The sequence below is a fragment of the Gambusia affinis genome, linkage group LG18 (genome assembly GCF_019740435.1).
Source record: "Gambusia affinis linkage group LG18, SWU_Gaff_1.0, whole genome shotgun sequence".
In the NCBI taxonomy this organism is placed as follows: Eukaryota; Metazoa; Chordata; class Actinopteri; order Cyprinodontiformes; family Poeciliidae; genus Gambusia; species Gambusia affinis.
Genome location: NC_057885.1, coordinates 25,445,824 through 25,462,761, shown reverse-complemented (window position 1 = coordinate 25,462,761; position 16,938 = coordinate 25,445,824). Strand labels below are relative to the sequence as shown.

General features: G+C 39.4%; 3 protein-coding genes and 1 long non-coding RNA gene across 10 annotated transcripts; 1 reads left to right on the top strand and 3 right to left on the bottom strand.

Annotated features, from left to right (window-relative positions):
- Window positions 1-731: 731 nt before the first annotated feature.
- Window positions 732-13,330, bottom strand: LOC122820876. The gene is made up of 8 exons (XM_044098521.1): window positions 13,324-13,330; window positions 5,556-5,602; window positions 5,231-5,476; window positions 4,974-5,135; window positions 3,220-3,294; window positions 2,862-2,912; window positions 2,414-2,521; window positions 732-1,960 (listed from the first exon to the last, which is right to left on the bottom strand). Exons 3-8 carry the CDS (start codon window positions 5,436-5,438, stop codon window positions 1,869-1,871), a joined length of 696 nt encoding a protein of 231 aa, XP_043954456.1. The 5' UTR covers window positions 5,439-5,476; window positions 5,556-5,602; window positions 13,324-13,330; the 3' UTR covers window positions 732-1,868.
- Window positions 5,609-7,734, bottom strand: LOC122820878. Its single transcript, XR_006368881.1, has 3 exons — window positions 7,402-7,734; window positions 6,405-6,440; window positions 5,609-5,846 (listed from the first exon to the last, which is right to left on the bottom strand). It is a non-coding gene; the product is annotated as an uncharacterized LOC122820878 (long non-coding RNA).
- Window positions 8,475-11,868, top strand: LOC122820877 (cysteine proteinase 4-like). 4 transcript variants are annotated; one of them, XM_044098522.1, is made up of 3 exons: window positions 8,475-8,636; window positions 10,473-10,814; window positions 10,883-11,868. In XM_044098522.1, the coding sequence occupies exons 1-3, from the start codon at window positions 8,576-8,578 to the stop codon at window positions 11,140-11,142; spliced, it is 663 nt and encodes a 220-aa protein (XP_043954457.1). In that variant the 5' UTR covers window positions 8,475-8,575; the 3' UTR covers window positions 11,143-11,868. The 4 variants fall into 4 exon arrangements, with proteins under 4 accessions (XP_043954457.1, XP_043954460.1, XP_043954459.1 ...); XM_044098525.1 differs by having other exon boundaries at window positions 8,477-8,636; window positions 10,931-11,868; XM_044098524.1 differs by having other exon boundaries at window positions 8,477-8,636; window positions 10,919-11,868.
- A 415-nt stretch (window positions 13,331-13,745) lies between the features above and the next one.
- LOC122820875 (putative butyrophilin subfamily 2 member A3) lies at window positions 13,746-16,726 on the bottom strand. 4 transcript variants are annotated; one of them, XR_006368880.1, is made up of 4 exons: window positions 16,455-16,726; window positions 15,931-15,948; window positions 14,553-14,915; window positions 13,746-14,403 (listed from the first exon to the last, which is right to left on the bottom strand). XR_006368880.1 is itself a non-coding variant. In XM_044098519.1 (3 exons), the coding sequence occupies exons 1-3, from the start codon at window positions 16,130-16,132 to the stop codon at window positions 14,186-14,188; spliced, it is 783 nt and encodes a 260-aa protein (XP_043954454.1). In that variant the 5' UTR covers window positions 16,133-16,375; the 3' UTR covers window positions 13,746-14,185. The 4 variants fall into 4 exon arrangements, 2 of the variants coding, with proteins under 2 accessions (XP_043954454.1, XP_043954455.1); XR_006368879.1 differs by having other exon boundaries at window positions 14,580-14,915; XM_044098519.1 differs by lacking the exon at window positions 16,455-16,726 and having other exon boundaries at window positions 15,931-16,375.
- Between the last annotated feature and the right edge of the window lie 212 nt (window positions 16,727-16,938).

Genomic DNA, 16,938 nt, shown 5'->3' with positions numbered 1-16,938 from the left:
TTAGATTTAAATAAAAAAAAATGAAAGAGGCGATTTTTAGAAATTCAGTAAAAACGGTAAATACACAGAAATGCATTTTTATTTTCCTGTTTTATCTTCACATGTTTAAGATTTGTCTTTCTGTGCAGCAGCAGAAGAATTACAGCAAATTCTCACAAATATAAAAGTAGAATAAAAGTCTAAAGATTAATTTAGTCAAATCTACATTTAGTTATGAAAAGTACTTCAGTCTGGAGAAATGTGCAACCGAGTCGAAGAAGAACAAGAACCTGAACCGGTTCTGGTGAGTTACATCATCAGAGCTCGTTGGTCTGTTTGACTGACTGATTGATTTATTGGTTGTTTGATTGATTGGTACCAGAACCGGTCCGGCTCTGGAAGGCGGGACAAACCTCTCCTGGTCCCCTGGAGCCGAACCCTGGACCTGGACCAGAACCAGGTCTGGAGCGGCTGAACGGAGCAGAACCGCGATGTTTTTATGGCAAGCCGTTTTATCATACATTCGGTTTTACCGCCCTGACGGTCCAGATTCCTCAAATTGTTTCATGACTAAACGTTTTAGTAATTTAAGATATCCTGATTAGTCTAAATGACGTCATATATATCTACAATCAATTACTGAATTATCTGCATTTAAATTATGGCTAGTCATAAAGTAAATTCAAAATATAAATTTTAGTTTTGAGTAAAGGTAATTTTATTTATACAGCACATTTTCAACAACAAGACAAAACAAAATGGTTTACAGGAATGAAAAGGAAACACAAACAAAACCAAAGAATAAAAATAATCTAATGTTGATCCAAAGTAACTAAACTAGATAAACTAGATCCTCTCATTCAGGGTTGGTAGAAAAGTATAAATAACTTTCTTCTGGTTTAATTTCATGTCTGGTTGGGAGAATAGAGTCTAAAATGTTTTTGCTAAGGTAATTAATTTGGATTCAAAGGTTTTTCTAATCTCTGTTCTGGTTAATAAATAAGTATAAATTAGAAACCTCTGGACTAAATTAATTGGTAAAAGTAATGATTAATAACAGTTTATAAATAACTGATAAGTTGGATGGAAACATATGACACATATAGCAAGACAAAAAGACAAACTGGAAAAGTTATTTGTTGGTGGCCCCAGGAGGGAAGTTAGGACAATTCAAAGGGCCCCTGAATGACAGGGGCCTCCACTATTTATTTATTTAAAGTTCATAGAAAGGAGCCAGCAGGATTAACCAATCAGGGCTCCTGTTACTGAGGCAACAGTCTCTGCTGTAGTTCCAGTGACTGACTGTCTGACTGTTTGTTTGGAGATGTGAGGGAAAAAATATGACATAAAAATTTAATCTGACTCATCAGATCATATTTTCATTTATTTCTCTTTTCTAAAATAAGAAACTGCAAATGACAGAAAACATTTTCAAAAGTATCTTTTGTCTGTGAGGACGAAGAATCAGAGCTGAAAAAGTTTCTAGTTATGAGATTATAGTCATAAAATTTAGTTTCAACAATTTTACCACAATTAATTATTATAATTATGAGAAAGAAAGTCTTTTTATTCAGGAGAAAGTTTGGATGGTGTATCTGTGGGTGAACTGGTTGAACTGGTTAAACTGGTTGAACTGGTTGAACTGGTTGAACTGGTTGAACTGGTTGAACTGGTGATGAAGGATCTAAACGTTCTGCTCTGTGAAAATCACAAAACTTGATTGATTTTATTTATTTTCTCTGTATAAAAATAAATATTTTTTTTTCAGGTTATGATGAATTTAAATGACAAGTCAGCAGAACAGAACCCAGATCAACAGAACCACCTGGTTCCGGTTGGGTTCTGGGTTCCGGCCGCAGCTGTCCAGAGGTCAGAGGTCAGAGGTCAGGTCAGCAGCTGGACGGGTTGGCCGGGTCCGGTTGGGTCGCTCTCCACTTCAGCAGGGAGTAAACCACGTGTTGTTCTGGTTCCGCCGCTGGTTCTGGAGGGAAACAGAACCCGGGTCAGGAGCCGTTTCCATGGAGACGACGTCCCGTTTCCATGGAGACGACGTCCCGTCTCCAGTCTGTCAGACTGGTTTATCGTTCAGAGGTTTAATGGGATCAACTGGTTGACCAACATCTGACCAATCAGGAGCTGCTCGCTCATCTTCACCTGTTACCACGGCAACGCAGCTGCAAACATCTGCAGCGAGACGTAAAACCGATTCTTATAAAATTATTACAAATCCAAACTTTAAAATGTTTTTCCTTTTTAAAAATTTATAATTTTTTAGGCAAAATGGAAGAAAATGTTTTTGATTCTGAGGAATAAAGTCAGAATTTATGTTTGTAAACATTTACTGTATTTCATAAACAATAAAAATCTGATTCTGATGCAGTGAGGACGGAGGGGCGGTGCAGAGGTCAAAGGTCACCCGGAGCAGCAGCCTCACCTCTCCTGGTCCTGATGCTGATCGGCCCGTACGTCACGTCTCTCTCTCTCCTCACCGATGAGTAAACGGGTTCTGGACCGGGTTCTGGACCGGGTTCTGGACCGGGTTCTGCAGCAGAACAGAGTCACTGAAACGATTCCAGGCGCCGATCAGAACATAGATCTGTGTTTCTAGAAGTGACAGGAACTGGAGAGCTGCTGGTTCTGGTGGAAACCAGCAGAACCAGCAGAGGTTCTGGATCAGGATGGAACTCAGAGTTCCTCTGCATGATGCTGCCACCGTTCACAGGATGAGAGAGAAACCTCCTGATCTGAGGTCAGACCCAGAAACACGGAACCAGATCTGGATTAAACTGATCTGGATTAACCTGATCTGGATTAACCTGATCTGGATTAACGTGATCTGGATTAACGTGATCTGGATTACTCTGGTCCAGATGTTCCAGTACCTGTTGCGTTTGGATCGTCTGCTGTTTTTCTCCGTATCGATGAAAAATCAGCTGCTGAGTCAAAACAGTTTAGGAGAAAATACAGAGAATAAAAACGTCCAACATGATGAATAATTTTCTATTTTAAATCATCAAACTGTTTGTTTGATTCATTTTAATTAACAAACATAAAGAATTTAAATCTTATTCCTGAATCTAAATGTGAGATTTTATCAGGTTTTTATGTCACTGAATATAAATATTGTAAAATAAACAACAGTTACTGCTAATAAATAAATATCAGTTATTGATTATATATTCAGATGCCAGCTGGTTTCAGATCAGCGGTTCTGAACCAGGAATTGAACCAGGAACTGACCTGCAGTGGACGACCCGGTTCTGTCTGGACCTTCTCTTATCTCTGCTGGTGAACAAACAGCTGCTGAGTTTCTGCCTGAAACCAAACAGGTTGAGAGGAAATGAAACGTCCAACATGATGGAGGTCATCAGACGATACAGCAGCAGCTAGCTTAGCTTAGCTTAGCTTAGCTTAGCTCAGGTTATTCTGACTAATTCAATTTAATAATCTGTCAGGAGTTCATTATGAATATTTAATGAAATTGTTTCCCTGGACAAATCAGACTGTTAGCATGTTAGCATCATGCTAAAATGCTAACAGCTCAACGTCCAGGCAACAGAGATGATATTCATGACCCGTGTCAGCTGTTAGCTAGCTCTGCTAATCCTAGCTAACATCCATGAAGCTTCATTTAAGCTCCTCTGGATTTCATAGTTCAAATGTTCTTTGAGTTTTTGAAAAGCTAATCAGCTGATCCCAGTTTTATATGGACAATCCTCCTTGTTGCTATGGCAACACATTGTAAACAACTGTTCAAAGGTAAAAGGGTGAGAACAGTGGTGGGTACACTTTGATAATCTGCTAAAAGCAAATTATTCATTTAGCACTTTAGCATTTTGTTAACGCAGGAAACATTTAGCGCAATTAGCTTACGGATAAATTCTGAAACGCTAATTTCCTCTGGTTTGGTTCTTCAGGTGGTTGGACATTTATATTCATGCTCTTATTTTGAAGTGGAGGAAGTCTGGTAACGCAGCAGTTTCATTTCCTCTCTTTACCTTTTTTCACCTGCAGCAACAGTTTATCCTGTTCCCAGAATGCATTGCTGAACAGTTTGAAATCTCCTGATGTTCTTCATCAATTAGGCTAAATCAGAGCTAGCAAAACTCAACCAGTATAAAACTGAAACCTGAACAGTTTCAGTTCAGGAAGAGCAAACCGGTGCAGGGGAGGCGCCATGACAAGTTTCATCCAGTAGAGGGCGACATGCTAAAGGAGACGTGGTTGAAGTTAGCACTTTAGCCTTAGCCTGCTAGCAGAACTAGTGTTTATGGTTAGAGCTGTGGTGTTAGCATAGCTAACGTTTTAGCTAGCAGTTCCACCAGTGGGTAAAAGGAAAAAATGCTGCACAGCATCTAAAACTAGAAAGAATAAAATGTAAGAACTGAAACAATAAATGAAGATCAGAATCAACTAACAGCCTCAACATTAAACACAAACACTTTTCTGTTTTATCCATCCTGTTTCTGAGCAGCTACCGCTACGTTAGCATTAGCATCCTGATGTAAACCTTCCTGTCTGCTGCTGTCCTCATGGACCAATGAAGAGCTGCAGATCAGAGGAAGGAGAAATCAGCACCAAGCAGCAGCGAGAAGGAAAATGTCAGTTTCTTTACCAGTAAAACTCTGAAGGTGTTTAAATCACTGAATATAATCCAGAGCAGCTGATTGACACTGAAAATCTAAAATCACTTCAGCTGATTAAACAGTTTAAACATCAGAACCTGAATAAAATTATTTGTAACCAAACATGAGATCAGAAGTTTAAATCCTGTTTGTGTCTCTAAGGTGAAAAACCAAAGTGGAGCCGAGAAGGCAGGAAGCACAACTGTCACACTTTGACCACAAACACAATATTGAGCCAAAACCCAAAAGCTGCTGATGAGGCCTGAAGCTCCCCCCCTGACCCCGCCGCTAAAAATAAAAGCCACATTATATAAACCAGCAGTAAGACACACAGAGGAGGAGTTCAGGAAGCTGCTGATGAAGATTTACCTGCTGGCTTCCTGCAGAGGCGCCGAGTCAGCAGAACCACCAGCAACAGAAAGAAAAATAGAAAACCAACAGAGGAGAGAGAAAGAGAGAGAGAGAGAGAGAGGACCATGGAGAGAGGAGGAGGAGAGGAGGAAGGTGGAGGAAGAGTGGAAGAGATTCTGTCTGAAATGAATCAAAGGTAATAATTTATAAAGATAATAACTTTATCAACCTCCTGATGAAGGTTGAAGCAAACAGAGAAGCTGCTGACCTCTGACCTTTGACAGAGATCCTGCTGGATGGAGACTCTCCATGACCTCTGATGTTACATTTATAGAGGCCTTCATCAGAGCTGGAAACATGGAGGAGGGTCATGTGACCTGATGATCCATCACCAATGAAGGAGCCATCTTTATAGAAAGCAGCTGGGAGGTTGTGGGTTGGATTCCTTGCTCTGCAGCTCAGAGTGACGTCATCTCCCTCCATCACAGGGAGGACAGGACTCTGCAGGATCACTGATCCACCTCAACACAGAGACAAACTACAGCATTTCATCCATTTCCACACAGCTTCAGCAACACTAACTCCACAGTCTGATCTTACCAGAGACAGAGAGCTGGATGCTGCTGCTGCTGCTGCTGCTGCTGCTGCTGGAGGAGCCAGACCTGGACTCACACCAGTACACACCAGTGTCTAATGGGACGAGACCAGTTAAAGTACATGAAGAGTTCACTGGTTGACCCCAGTCCTCACAGTCAGCTCTGGTCTCTCTGGTCGTGTTTCTCCTCACAGTCCATCCATCAGATCTGTTTTCATCCTCACAGATCAGAGTCACTGGTTCATATTGAAAGAACTGAGATCTGCTGGGATTCACAGTCAGAGGAACTGGGAGAACTGGAAATTCAGAAAAATACATTAAAACATTTATTTAATGTCACAAACCAGGAGTGACATGTTTTAGCGCCCCCTACTGGACATAAAGAACTGTTTATTAATTATTTACTTCAGAAAATTGGTTTCAAATCGTCTGTTAACTGGATGTTTGTTTGTTTGTTTGTTTGATTTTTGGCGGAGATTTAAACGAACATGAAAACAGATTCTTTATGAATTATTTTATTGAATTTCTCAAGCTGTTAAACCATCAGTATAAAGAGTCGTTCATGTCAGAACGATCCAGAAAGTTTGGATTTATTTCATGTTTCCGTCTCAGATTGAAAACTCTTCGATCTGTTCTGGTTCATTTTGTTCTTCGGTTTCTGGTTCAGGAAGAAAAACTTGTCAAACTTTATAATTAAAACACAAATGAGATGTAAAAAGAAACTCCAGACATTTTTACTGAACCGTTCCTCCAATGTCCAGCAGGGGGCAGTAAACAGGATCACAGTGTTTAACTGAAGAGTCATTTACTGACTGTGACATCTGAGATTATAGATCTGTGGTGAATTTACTCACCTGGGCTTGATGTCCAGAGCAGTTCTGATGTCAGAACTGAAAAGAAGATAAAATTTATTAAAAATCACAAAAAATAACAACAAACATCTAAAAGAGAATAAAGAGAAGAACAGAAATGAAACGTTCAGGATTAGTGAGATGTTCTCTGTCCTGTACTGTTCCTGTTACATCCTGCAGTCCAGCTTTGAGTCAGATCTGATAAATATTAGGGTGATGGTTCGGAGGCCCTCCAGGGTTTAACAGCAGAGTTTCATTCTAGAAACTCAAATCTGATTTTTTCTGCTACTGAAATAAGTCGCAGTCAGATTTATTTTTTTACCGTCTGGTTTCTTCTGCTGAATTATGATCCAGTTAAAGTCTCATAAAAGCGTTCAGACTGCAGACGATACGGTTTGGTTCCACATGTGGAACTGATCCGATGTTTAGAGGTTCAAAAGATCGGAATCGGCCGATCAAACCGCCGGGGAAAAATCGGATTTGTGTCGCATTGAGAAGGAAAACAAAAAGTTTGAATGTAAATCCTCTGAGGATCCTCTGGTTTCAGTTTCTGTCTGTTAGAGTCACTGGAAGAGATCAATGTCCATGTGGATGGACCACACACACACACACACACACACACACACACGCACACACACACACACACACACACACACAGGGACCAGACAGAACCAGACAGAACCAACATGCTGAGACCGACCCGATGGTCTCTGCATGACCACTTACTTCCTCATCAAGCAGCAGAAATATTAAATATTAATCATATTTACTGAAAGTTCATAAATGCATCTTGATAGGAGTTTCTATTAGTTCAGAAAAACTTTCAGTCTTCAGCGTTAGACTGACTGGCTGCTTCTCTCTGGTTTCCAGACAAACAGAAAAAATATGAAATGCTAAATAAAAATGAGTGAATTTCTTATCCTGTCATATTTTTCTGTTTGTCTGGTAAACATCTGATTTAATGAAGGTCAACCTGCAGGTTAAAACGGATTAAACTCACAGATCAGCCATGATGCTCCTCTCATCGTTTCTCTCAGTTTCTGTGAAATGCAGATGAAGTTTGTATTTCCATCGAGGTGAACCTCCTCCCCTTCCTCTGTCCTGTGGTTACAAAACTTTAACAGGAAGCAGATCTGAGCCTCACTTCTTCAGCTCACTGTCAGAAAAACCAGAGACAGTTAGCAGCGTTAGCAACATTAGCACTGCTAACTTTAAAATGGTTCAGTCTTTCTCAGGACTCATTGATGCTCTTCATTAATGTGACAAACTTCTGGAGTTTGAATCAAATACATAAAAATACAGAATAAAGAATCAAACTGCAGGTTAAGAAGAATGAAGGTAGAAACTGAAACTAAAGGCGGATCTTTTATGATTATTAGTCAGTAAATATTGGAGGGAAAGATGGAGGCAGGTCGGTGTGTGTTGAGCTCCCCCTGCTGGTGCTAACAAGTTACTGCATCTCATTTCTGGGTCCAGTATTATTGCTGTTAATGTCTTGCCATACCAGGTGTTCCGTTCATTTTCCTCCTTTTTCCGTTCCGGTTCATCAGCTGAATGAACTTTTTATCGATTCATTTCCTTTTGTGTGTTTTTATCCATCAGTAAATAAATTCCTAAATCTTTTAAAATGTGATCAGAAGGTTAAAGATGATAAAAAGAGTAAAACAGAAAACAGGTTCAATGAATCTGTTGCTTCTTTAGTTTCTCGTTTTGTTGCAGTTTGATTGATTTATAAAAAGTCCTGATCAATTAATTCAACCTGACAGTAACTATATGAACAATTTGTGAAGAACAGCGCCACCCAGTGGTGACATCAGATTTTAGTGAGTGATTCAGCACAACAGGAAGAAAATATTTCTGTATATTAATATTAGAAGAAAACCTAATTATTGGGGCTGCACGGTGGTGCAGTTGGTAGAGCTGTTTCCTCCCAAGTCCAAAAACATGACTGGTCAGATCCTCTCTAAGTGTGTGTGTGTGTGTGTGTGTGTGTGTGTGTGTGTGTGTGCGCGCGCGCGCGTGCGTGTGTGTGTGTGCGTGTGTGTCCTGTCCGTCTCTGTGTTGTTTGTCCACCAGGGGGCAGAAGGCGCCATCTTAGTTGTTTACTCCGTTTCTGCAGTTTCAGTTTCTCTCTTTGATCTCCGTCAGTAACTCGATGTTTTTCTGCTGCAGAAATGATCCTTTTGCTTTTAATCGCGTGTTTTCTGCCGATCCTGCAGGTTTCTGCTGCTGACGGTGAGTTTGTTCAGAAACATGAAGTTTGCATTATGCTGCGTGGTGGGAGTGTCTGTCTGGTTTGAATATCTGACGTTCATGGTATGTCCATGAAGGAAATAATGTTTTATTTATTATTCCTCTTTTAGTGCAGAAACACAATCTTTGCTTCATTTTAAAGTTTTCCTTCCAATCGTACAAATTCAATAATGATTGTTGCTCTAGTATAGAAATAATGTCATAAATACAAAACAGTGGCTTTGTTTTATAAATTACAACAAAATAAAGAGCTAATAAAATAATTTAAAGTGAGTTCAAGTAGAGAAGATTTACTCTTCAAGTTAAAACATAAGAGTTTAAAATGTTTCCATGTTCCCATGTGTGCGCGCGCGCATGTGTGTGTGGACAGAAACCTGACGGATCAGGAAGTAACTGGAGCAGAAATGTCAGAAACATTTTGTCCCATCAACACGTTGCTCTAATCTGGCCTCTTGTTTCAGTAAGATGTAATCCAACATGTTACTATTTATAATCCAATAATCAGATTAAAGTTATTTATCCAGTTATTCCAGGACTGAACATTAAACTTGATCATTTATCTCAGATAGATAAATACTCTGCTAGCACAAACAGGCTAACAGATTCTGAAATGGTTTATTGGTCAAAAGATATTTGATTATTGGTCAAAAAGCAATAATATAAGTTGACTGAACAGTTTCTGCCTCTTTCTAAAACCTTAAATAATAAAAACAGTTCAGTTTGACCAACAAAATAAAATCTAAAAAACAAGTTTTGTTCTTGAACAAAGTGCAACAGTTTAATCTACAAAATAAATAATCTGTTTAAATAATCTGTGTAACCCGTTTCTGATAGAAAAACTTTTCACTCATTTATATTGAAACACTTTTCTTATTGTCTCCTTATATATATCATTTTATATCTTCACATCCTGAAACCACCTGGACTTTCTACCTGTTCCCTGACCTCCTCATCTCATAATAAAATATAATATAATATAATATAATATAATATAATATAATATAATATAATATAATATACTATAATATAATATAATATAATATAATATAATATAATATAATATAATATAATATAATATAATATAATATAATATACGATCAGGTTGTGCAGCCATTAATCACTTTAAATAATAAAAAGGTTAGTTTTTCAGTCTCATTGTGATGAAATAAATCATTTTGGTTACATTAACTAACATTTAGACAAAGTTAGCAGTAAAATATTGGACGTGATTAATCCAGAATTAAAACTGTTAAACCAGAAATATTTTTATTCATGGTAACTTTCCCGTTTAGTTCATTTATAGTTTCTGCCTCCTAAACTCTCAGAGGCAGGAAGTGCTGAATGTGGTGAGCCTTCAAAATAAAAGCATGAGTGGAAGATTTCAAAATTCTTCTCAACTGTGATGAAATTATTGGGTGGGATGAATGTGACCGTCTCCAATATTGTGGGGACACGCCCCCCCCCCCTCCCCCCAGTTCCTAGTCTATGTTCACCAGTATAACCAGTTTTTTTTACTGGTGCTGCTTATTTTAATGCCCTTAAATAAACTTTGTTTTAGGCAGGTTGAACGTCTGAGAAAATTAGAACCATAGAGGAAAAATAAAATCAGGATTCTGAGTTTAATTTAATTTTATAAGAACTGAAAACAGCTGGAGGAGGAAGGATCTGTGTTGACGCTGCTTAGTGCATTCAGGATGCAGCAGCTTCCCTCATCCACCCTCAGCAGTCCGAGTCGCTCGGACTGAGAGAACCAGAACATTAGTTCTGGTTCTGGTTCGCAGAACCAGAACTAATGTCTGGTTCTGCGGTCCGGTCCAGTGGCGGTGACACCAGGGGGAGACGCTGACCTGCAGTGCCAGATTCCCGGCGCCGCGGCGGCCACCGTGGTGGAGTGGACCAAAGACGACCTGCCAGCCAACGAATACGTTTTCTTCTACCGCAACGGCCGGCCGTACGACCAGTACCAGCACCGGTCCTTCAGGGGCCGAGTGGCGCTGAGGAACCGGTCCGGCGCCGGCAGCGGAGACTTTTCTCTGGTCCTGAAGAACGTCTCCGTGGAGGACACGGGGACGTTCCGGTGTCGGGTTCTGATGAGCGGCTCTGGGTCCGAGGCCAAGGAACACCTTCAGGTCAGCAGGCTGAGGGTCGTGCTGCGTTCAGGTACGTTCAGGTCACAGTGGTTCCTCCTGAGCTGGCAGGAAACTGATCCTATCCGATCCGATCCGCAGGAAGCGAAGCAGGAAGCGAAGCAGGAAGCGAAGCAGGAAGCGAAGCAGGAAGCGAAGCAGGAAGCGAAGCAGGAAACGAAGCAGGAAGCGAAGCAGGAAGCGAAGCAGGAAGCATCCAGAGCGTTGTCACAGACGGAGCAGCAGGTCCAAACGTTGCTGTCCTTGTTGGAGTTTTTATGGTTGTTGTTGTTGTTGTTGGTGGTGGTTTTTGTCTGTACAGGAGAAAGAAATCATCACATCAGACGACAGAAGTCGTGTGAAACTGAGAACAAGAAATTCATCTTTTTACAGTTTAAAAGGTTTTTCAGAAACGTTTCAGTCCAGAGATGTAAAAACCTGAAAACAAACTGATCAGCAGCTCAGCTAGAAATCTGAGTTATGAAACTGTGACAATTATGGAGCTAAAGCTAAGCTAAGCTAAAGCTAAGCTAACTGTGAGCTCCTGTAAACTCTGGAGTTCATGGACAATGAGAGGAAACCTCACAGGATGAAACAAAGAAAAACTCTGAGTTTTTATTTTCATGCCAGAGTCCAGATCAAGCAACAATCAGGTCGCCATGGCAACGTGTTTGACCCCAGTGGTTCCTGGTTTTCCACCAGCTCTCCTCCAATCAGCAGCATTAAAATGCTGCAGCAGCAACAAAGTTCACGGAAGAGAAAATATTTCTGGTTGCTGTTTAAAACTTTTGTTTTTTGTTGTTTTATCTGATTTGTGAATCTGTCCAGTTTCCTGGTGTTGATCTCATGATCAGAGAGTTTTTATGTAAATGTTCAGATGTAAACAGAGTTTTTATGTCATGTGGGTTTAAACTGGTTTTTCTCTAAATAACCTTTTTTTTAAAGGTTTTACTGTAAATGCAAATTTCTACATTTTTAATAATGTTCTGTAAACTAAAATCACTGCATTAGTCGTTTTACTTTTGTTAAAACTACAATATGTAAAAATGTTTTTATATGTTTCACTATATTTTACTTTAAAAATCAAATTTAGAGTTTGTGTCGTTTGTCGATGAAATGAGACTCAGAGATTCAAGATTCATTTAGTTTCTCTGATTGTTTAACTCAACATTTATTAACCTACATCAGAACCGGCTGTTCGGGTCGGAACCGGCTGTTCGGGTCGGAACCGGCTGTTCGGGTCGCATCAGGTCCTCTGATCAGCGGCAGAAACGGGTCTCTGATGTAAACAGATTCTCTAACGTTTCCTTTTGGTTTCACTTTTAAAGAAAGTAAAACTCACTTCAGTCTGGATCGTTTCTCTTCAGGTGAACAGAAATTTATCACATTAGTTTGTTTAGAAACATCTGGATTTATTAATGGAGACTTTAGTTAATAACATAAATATCTGTGATTTTCATTTATTTAATTCATAAATATTTGGTTCATTAAAAATCATCCAGGTTTCAGAAGCTCTTCAACATCAACTGGTTTTATTTTCTGTGTAATTAAATATCAACTTTAATGTTTCTTTAGATGATTTAATATAACAGAATATTAATAAACTTTAATGGAAATTATTGGAAATTCACACAAAGTGACAGATAGGAGGATTCATCACAAAGATAAAAATAAATTTATAGCATAATAAATAAATTACTGTTAAAAACAACTTTTAAAAAATGTGGAACTTTATAGATAATTAAAAATGTAAAAGTTGGACATTAATATTAAATATGATAAAATAAGCAGAAACAAAATCTCTGACCTCCAGGCTGACCAGGTCACTTTATCATTTATTCCTCCTGTGATCATCATTCAGACGGGCAGATTCAGCAGGTCGATTATTAATTATTGATCCAATATTTCATCAATAAGAGGAACTTTGCTGCTCAGGGAGGCAGACGATGATTTATTGATCCGTTTTGATCAGTGAAACTCAGGATCTGATCCAACATGAAGGATCAATGTTTCTGGATGTTTTTACACGTTTCCATGGTTTCATGTTTTCATATTTCATGCTTTCATAATCCTGCAGGAATCGACACCAAACATCGACTCCTGAAAACGGCTGATGGAATCATAATTTATCTGATCTAAAATAAAATCATCAACTTTAAGAGCCAGAAATCATTTTGTTTTAAATGAGATGAAAACATGAATCAGTTTCTGATCCAGTTGGTAAAAATGATTTAAAACATTAAAAGATAAAACAGGAATAAGAAGATTCATTAGAGCTTCAGTTTCATAAACACCAATAAACATCTGACAGATGAATTAATGCTTTATTTAGTCTGCAGTAGAATTATATTCTGCATTTATTTACAAATCACTTTAAAATGAGGCTGTGGACGAATTAATGTAGATAATAAAAATAAAAAACAAGTTGAGTTAAAAACCAGAGAGAAAAAAAAAAAAGATCCTTAATGAGACGAAAAACCAGGAGAAACAGAAACATCTAAACTTTAGTACAACCAACCTGGACACTGCTGCTGCTGCAGCACCTGCTGCTGCTGCAGAAACTGCTGCTGCTGCAGAAACTGCTGCTGCTGCAGAAACTGCTGCTGCTGCAGAAACTGCTGCTGCTGCAGAAACTGCTGCTGCTGCAGAAACTGCTGCTGCTGCAGAAACTGCTGCTGCTGCAGAAACTGCTGCTGCTGCAGAAACTGCTGCTGCTGCAGAAACTGCTGCTGCTGCAGAAACTGCTGCTGCTGCAGAAACTGCTGCTGCTGCAGAAACTGCTGCTGCTGCAGCATCAAGAAGCACCGGGAAACCTCATACTTTATATATATATATATAAAGAACAAAAAATGTTTATGAAATATTTAGCTTATACCAAAAGCTACATAACTTGGTAAATCATGAGTTATTTACCTAAAGCTAAAAGACTCACTAAAGTGCATTTGTGACAAACAGTTTTTTTTTGTTGACACTATTAAGTGCATGAAGGGACTTTATGAAGACTGTAAACAATCATACTAAACAAACTGCAGCACCACATTTTTTTTTCTTGCAAATTTAACTTTTTCTTTTTTAGTTTTTTTCTGTTAAAAAAATTGTTTTTTTATAAAACATTCCTATGTTTTATAAAAAAACTATTTTTTTTGTTTTAATAAAATCTTCTTTTTTCTCCAATAGTTTTTGTGGCGCTCGCGGCTCGTATTTTTGTGACAGTAGGCAGACAGTAAGGAGGGTGAGGAGAGGGGGGAGGACATGTGGAGAGGGTCGCCGGGACCGGGAATCGAACCTGCTAACCCGCTGCACCACCACAACACGCCCCGTCATTCAGTTTTTTATAAAATGATTGCATCACTGCAGCTTTTCTACATTCAGGCTGAGAAAAATCAAATGACCTGCAGCTGATCTTTAGGTTGTTGACAGACAGACAGAATGATTCAATCTGGACTTTGACAAAACTGGAGATTTCCTGAGAAAACAACCAATAATAACAACAATAATAACAACAATAATAATCAGGATGAGAAGCAGAACAGATACAATAACAAATGGAAGCGAATTGTTTTCATGGCTCAGATCTCCAGCTCTTCCAGTCTGGTCTTCATCCTGTTGCTCCTCATCACTTCCTGCAGGTCAGAAACCAGACAGACAGACAGACAGACAGACAGACAGACAGACAGACAGACAGACAGACGGACAGTTACTGTTTTAACCATAAAACTGTGAGTAACATCAGCCTCTGGAATGATTTAGATGTTTGAATTCACCGTCTGACCTGAAGGATCCACAGCTGGAGCCTCACCTGAGACGGTCAGGTTGACAAACGACTGAAGGTTTCCACTTTGACCTCCTGACCTCTTGGTGACGATCACACAGTGAAACGTTCCTTCATCCGTCCTGCTGACGTTGTGCAGAACCACAGAGAAGTCTCCGTCCTCCAGGGAGCTCCTCAGGTCCACTCGTCCTCTGAAGGACTCGTGTTGGTACGACTCGTATGAGCGACCGTTACGGTAGAAAAACAGGTGATCCGAGTCCAGACCCACTTTGGTCCAGGTGAAGAGCAGAACCTCTTCATCTGTCGGTCCCAGACACTCCAGAGAGACGCTCTGTCCCAGCTTCACTGTCACCTGCTGCTGACCTGGAAGAGCCAGAGGACAGAACCGGGTCAGATTGGACCCGACCTGAACAGCTGCTGGTCCAGAACCTGAAACATCTGATAACTGGAAACCCAGAGAAACACAAGTTTCACTTCAGAGAAAGAAAAACTCTTCATGGGACGAAACATGCAGAATGCTTCATGTTTTAATGTTGCAGGATCATCTATTATTATTATTATTATTATTATTATTATTATTATTATTATTATTATTATTATTATTATTAATAATAATAATAATAATCATTTTTGATTGTTTATACCATCATAAATGCATAAATGATTCATAACAAATGCACCAACAGATTTAAAGAAAGAAAATCTAGTAAGAGGATAAAACTCAAAACATCAAAGGAAAAAAAATATAATTATGTTTTGAAAAACAAGGAATTGAATCTCCAAACATTCATGATGCCAAATTCATTCCAGTCGGTTTTAAATCAGTTCTGTTGTTATTAACTGTTAGTTTAAAACTTTAACTTCACAGATTCTTCAACATTCAGTTTCATCATATTAGAAAATAACTGAGTGTTTCACAAATGTTACACATCAGCTATGATGTCATAATCTGAGATTATTGCCAAACTAATATGACAACATAAACAACAAACATGGAGAAATTCACACTGAGAGGAAACAGCAGCAGGAAGGATCCGAGTTCTGAACTGTTTATCTCAGAGGGTCGGGTCCAAAAGAATCAAACAAGTTCAAATATTTAACTGCAGATCCAAAACTATTGAAATGAGCAGCTAGTAATATATTAATATGCACAGTCCTTCTAAAGATCATTTTCTCTTCCCCAAAGAATCGACCAAGAAATTAAAACTACAGGTTAAACTTTTTTATTCGATTAAGATGCAAATTAAACTGTTTGCATTTCGCGCAATGCAACATCGGTCTATTCATGCATGTTCACATTATTAACAATCATTAAAAATGTTGAAATAAACCAGCAAGCTGATCCGAAACGGGCCGATCCTCCCGACACGCAGCTCACCGAGTGTTGCTGAATAAACTGCAGACAGGAGGAAGGAGAGAAAAACCCACAGACAAGACATTTTTAGGAAACTTCCAGAACCTGCAGACAGATCGGGTTGTTTTGGTTCGGGTTGTTTTGGTTCGGGTTGTTGTTCTGGTCTCAGGAGGCGGGACCTGACCAAGATGGTGCCGTGTGCAAAGCCTGCAGCTCCAGAGTTCATTCAGTCATTCCAGAAGGTCTTAAAACCATCAGATCATTTCAACCGCGATGATGTTATCGATCCGATCAATAAAAACAGGAGAGATTTGGACCGGAAACATTACAGACCATAGAGCTGAAGCAGAGTGTGATCAGATCGGATCAGAATCTAGTTACATATTTCTAACAAGAAGTGAAGATTAAACCCACAGAATTCAAAAAAGGGAAAACAGAACAACAAACTAACAGAAACAGAACAGAAACTAGAACCAGAACAGAAACCAGAACCAGAACAGAACCAGAACCAGAACAGAACCCCTGCGGACCGCCACGTGTTGACTCACTCCGTCCATCTCTGCAGCTTCTCTCGTGTTTCTGGAGTTTCAGCTCCTGATTTTTCTGCCTTCACATCCGCAGCCGAGCAGCGGGAGGAGAATCCAAACCCAGCGGGGAGAAAGCGGCTGCAGCCCGAGGAGAGGCGACCTGCTGCGGCCACCAGCCGCTGGTTACGCCGGTTCTCGGTCCCGCCTACCCCTGGGCCACTTCCGGTCCGGTTCACATGAGGCAGGACGTACCTGGTCCATGACAGCAGCATCTCCTGATGATACCTGAGGGTCAGTTATGGAAGGAGCGAAGTTATCCATGAGACAATCATTTCTCATAAGTGGAAAAGTGGTGATATTTATATATTTACTATTTGAAAGGACAAATAATAAAAAGAAAACACCAAAAGAAAACCGAAACAACAACATGGCCAGTTTATGGACAATAACTATCAACTTAATTAAATATATATATATTTTGTTTTTGCAGATTGTACAAATTCAA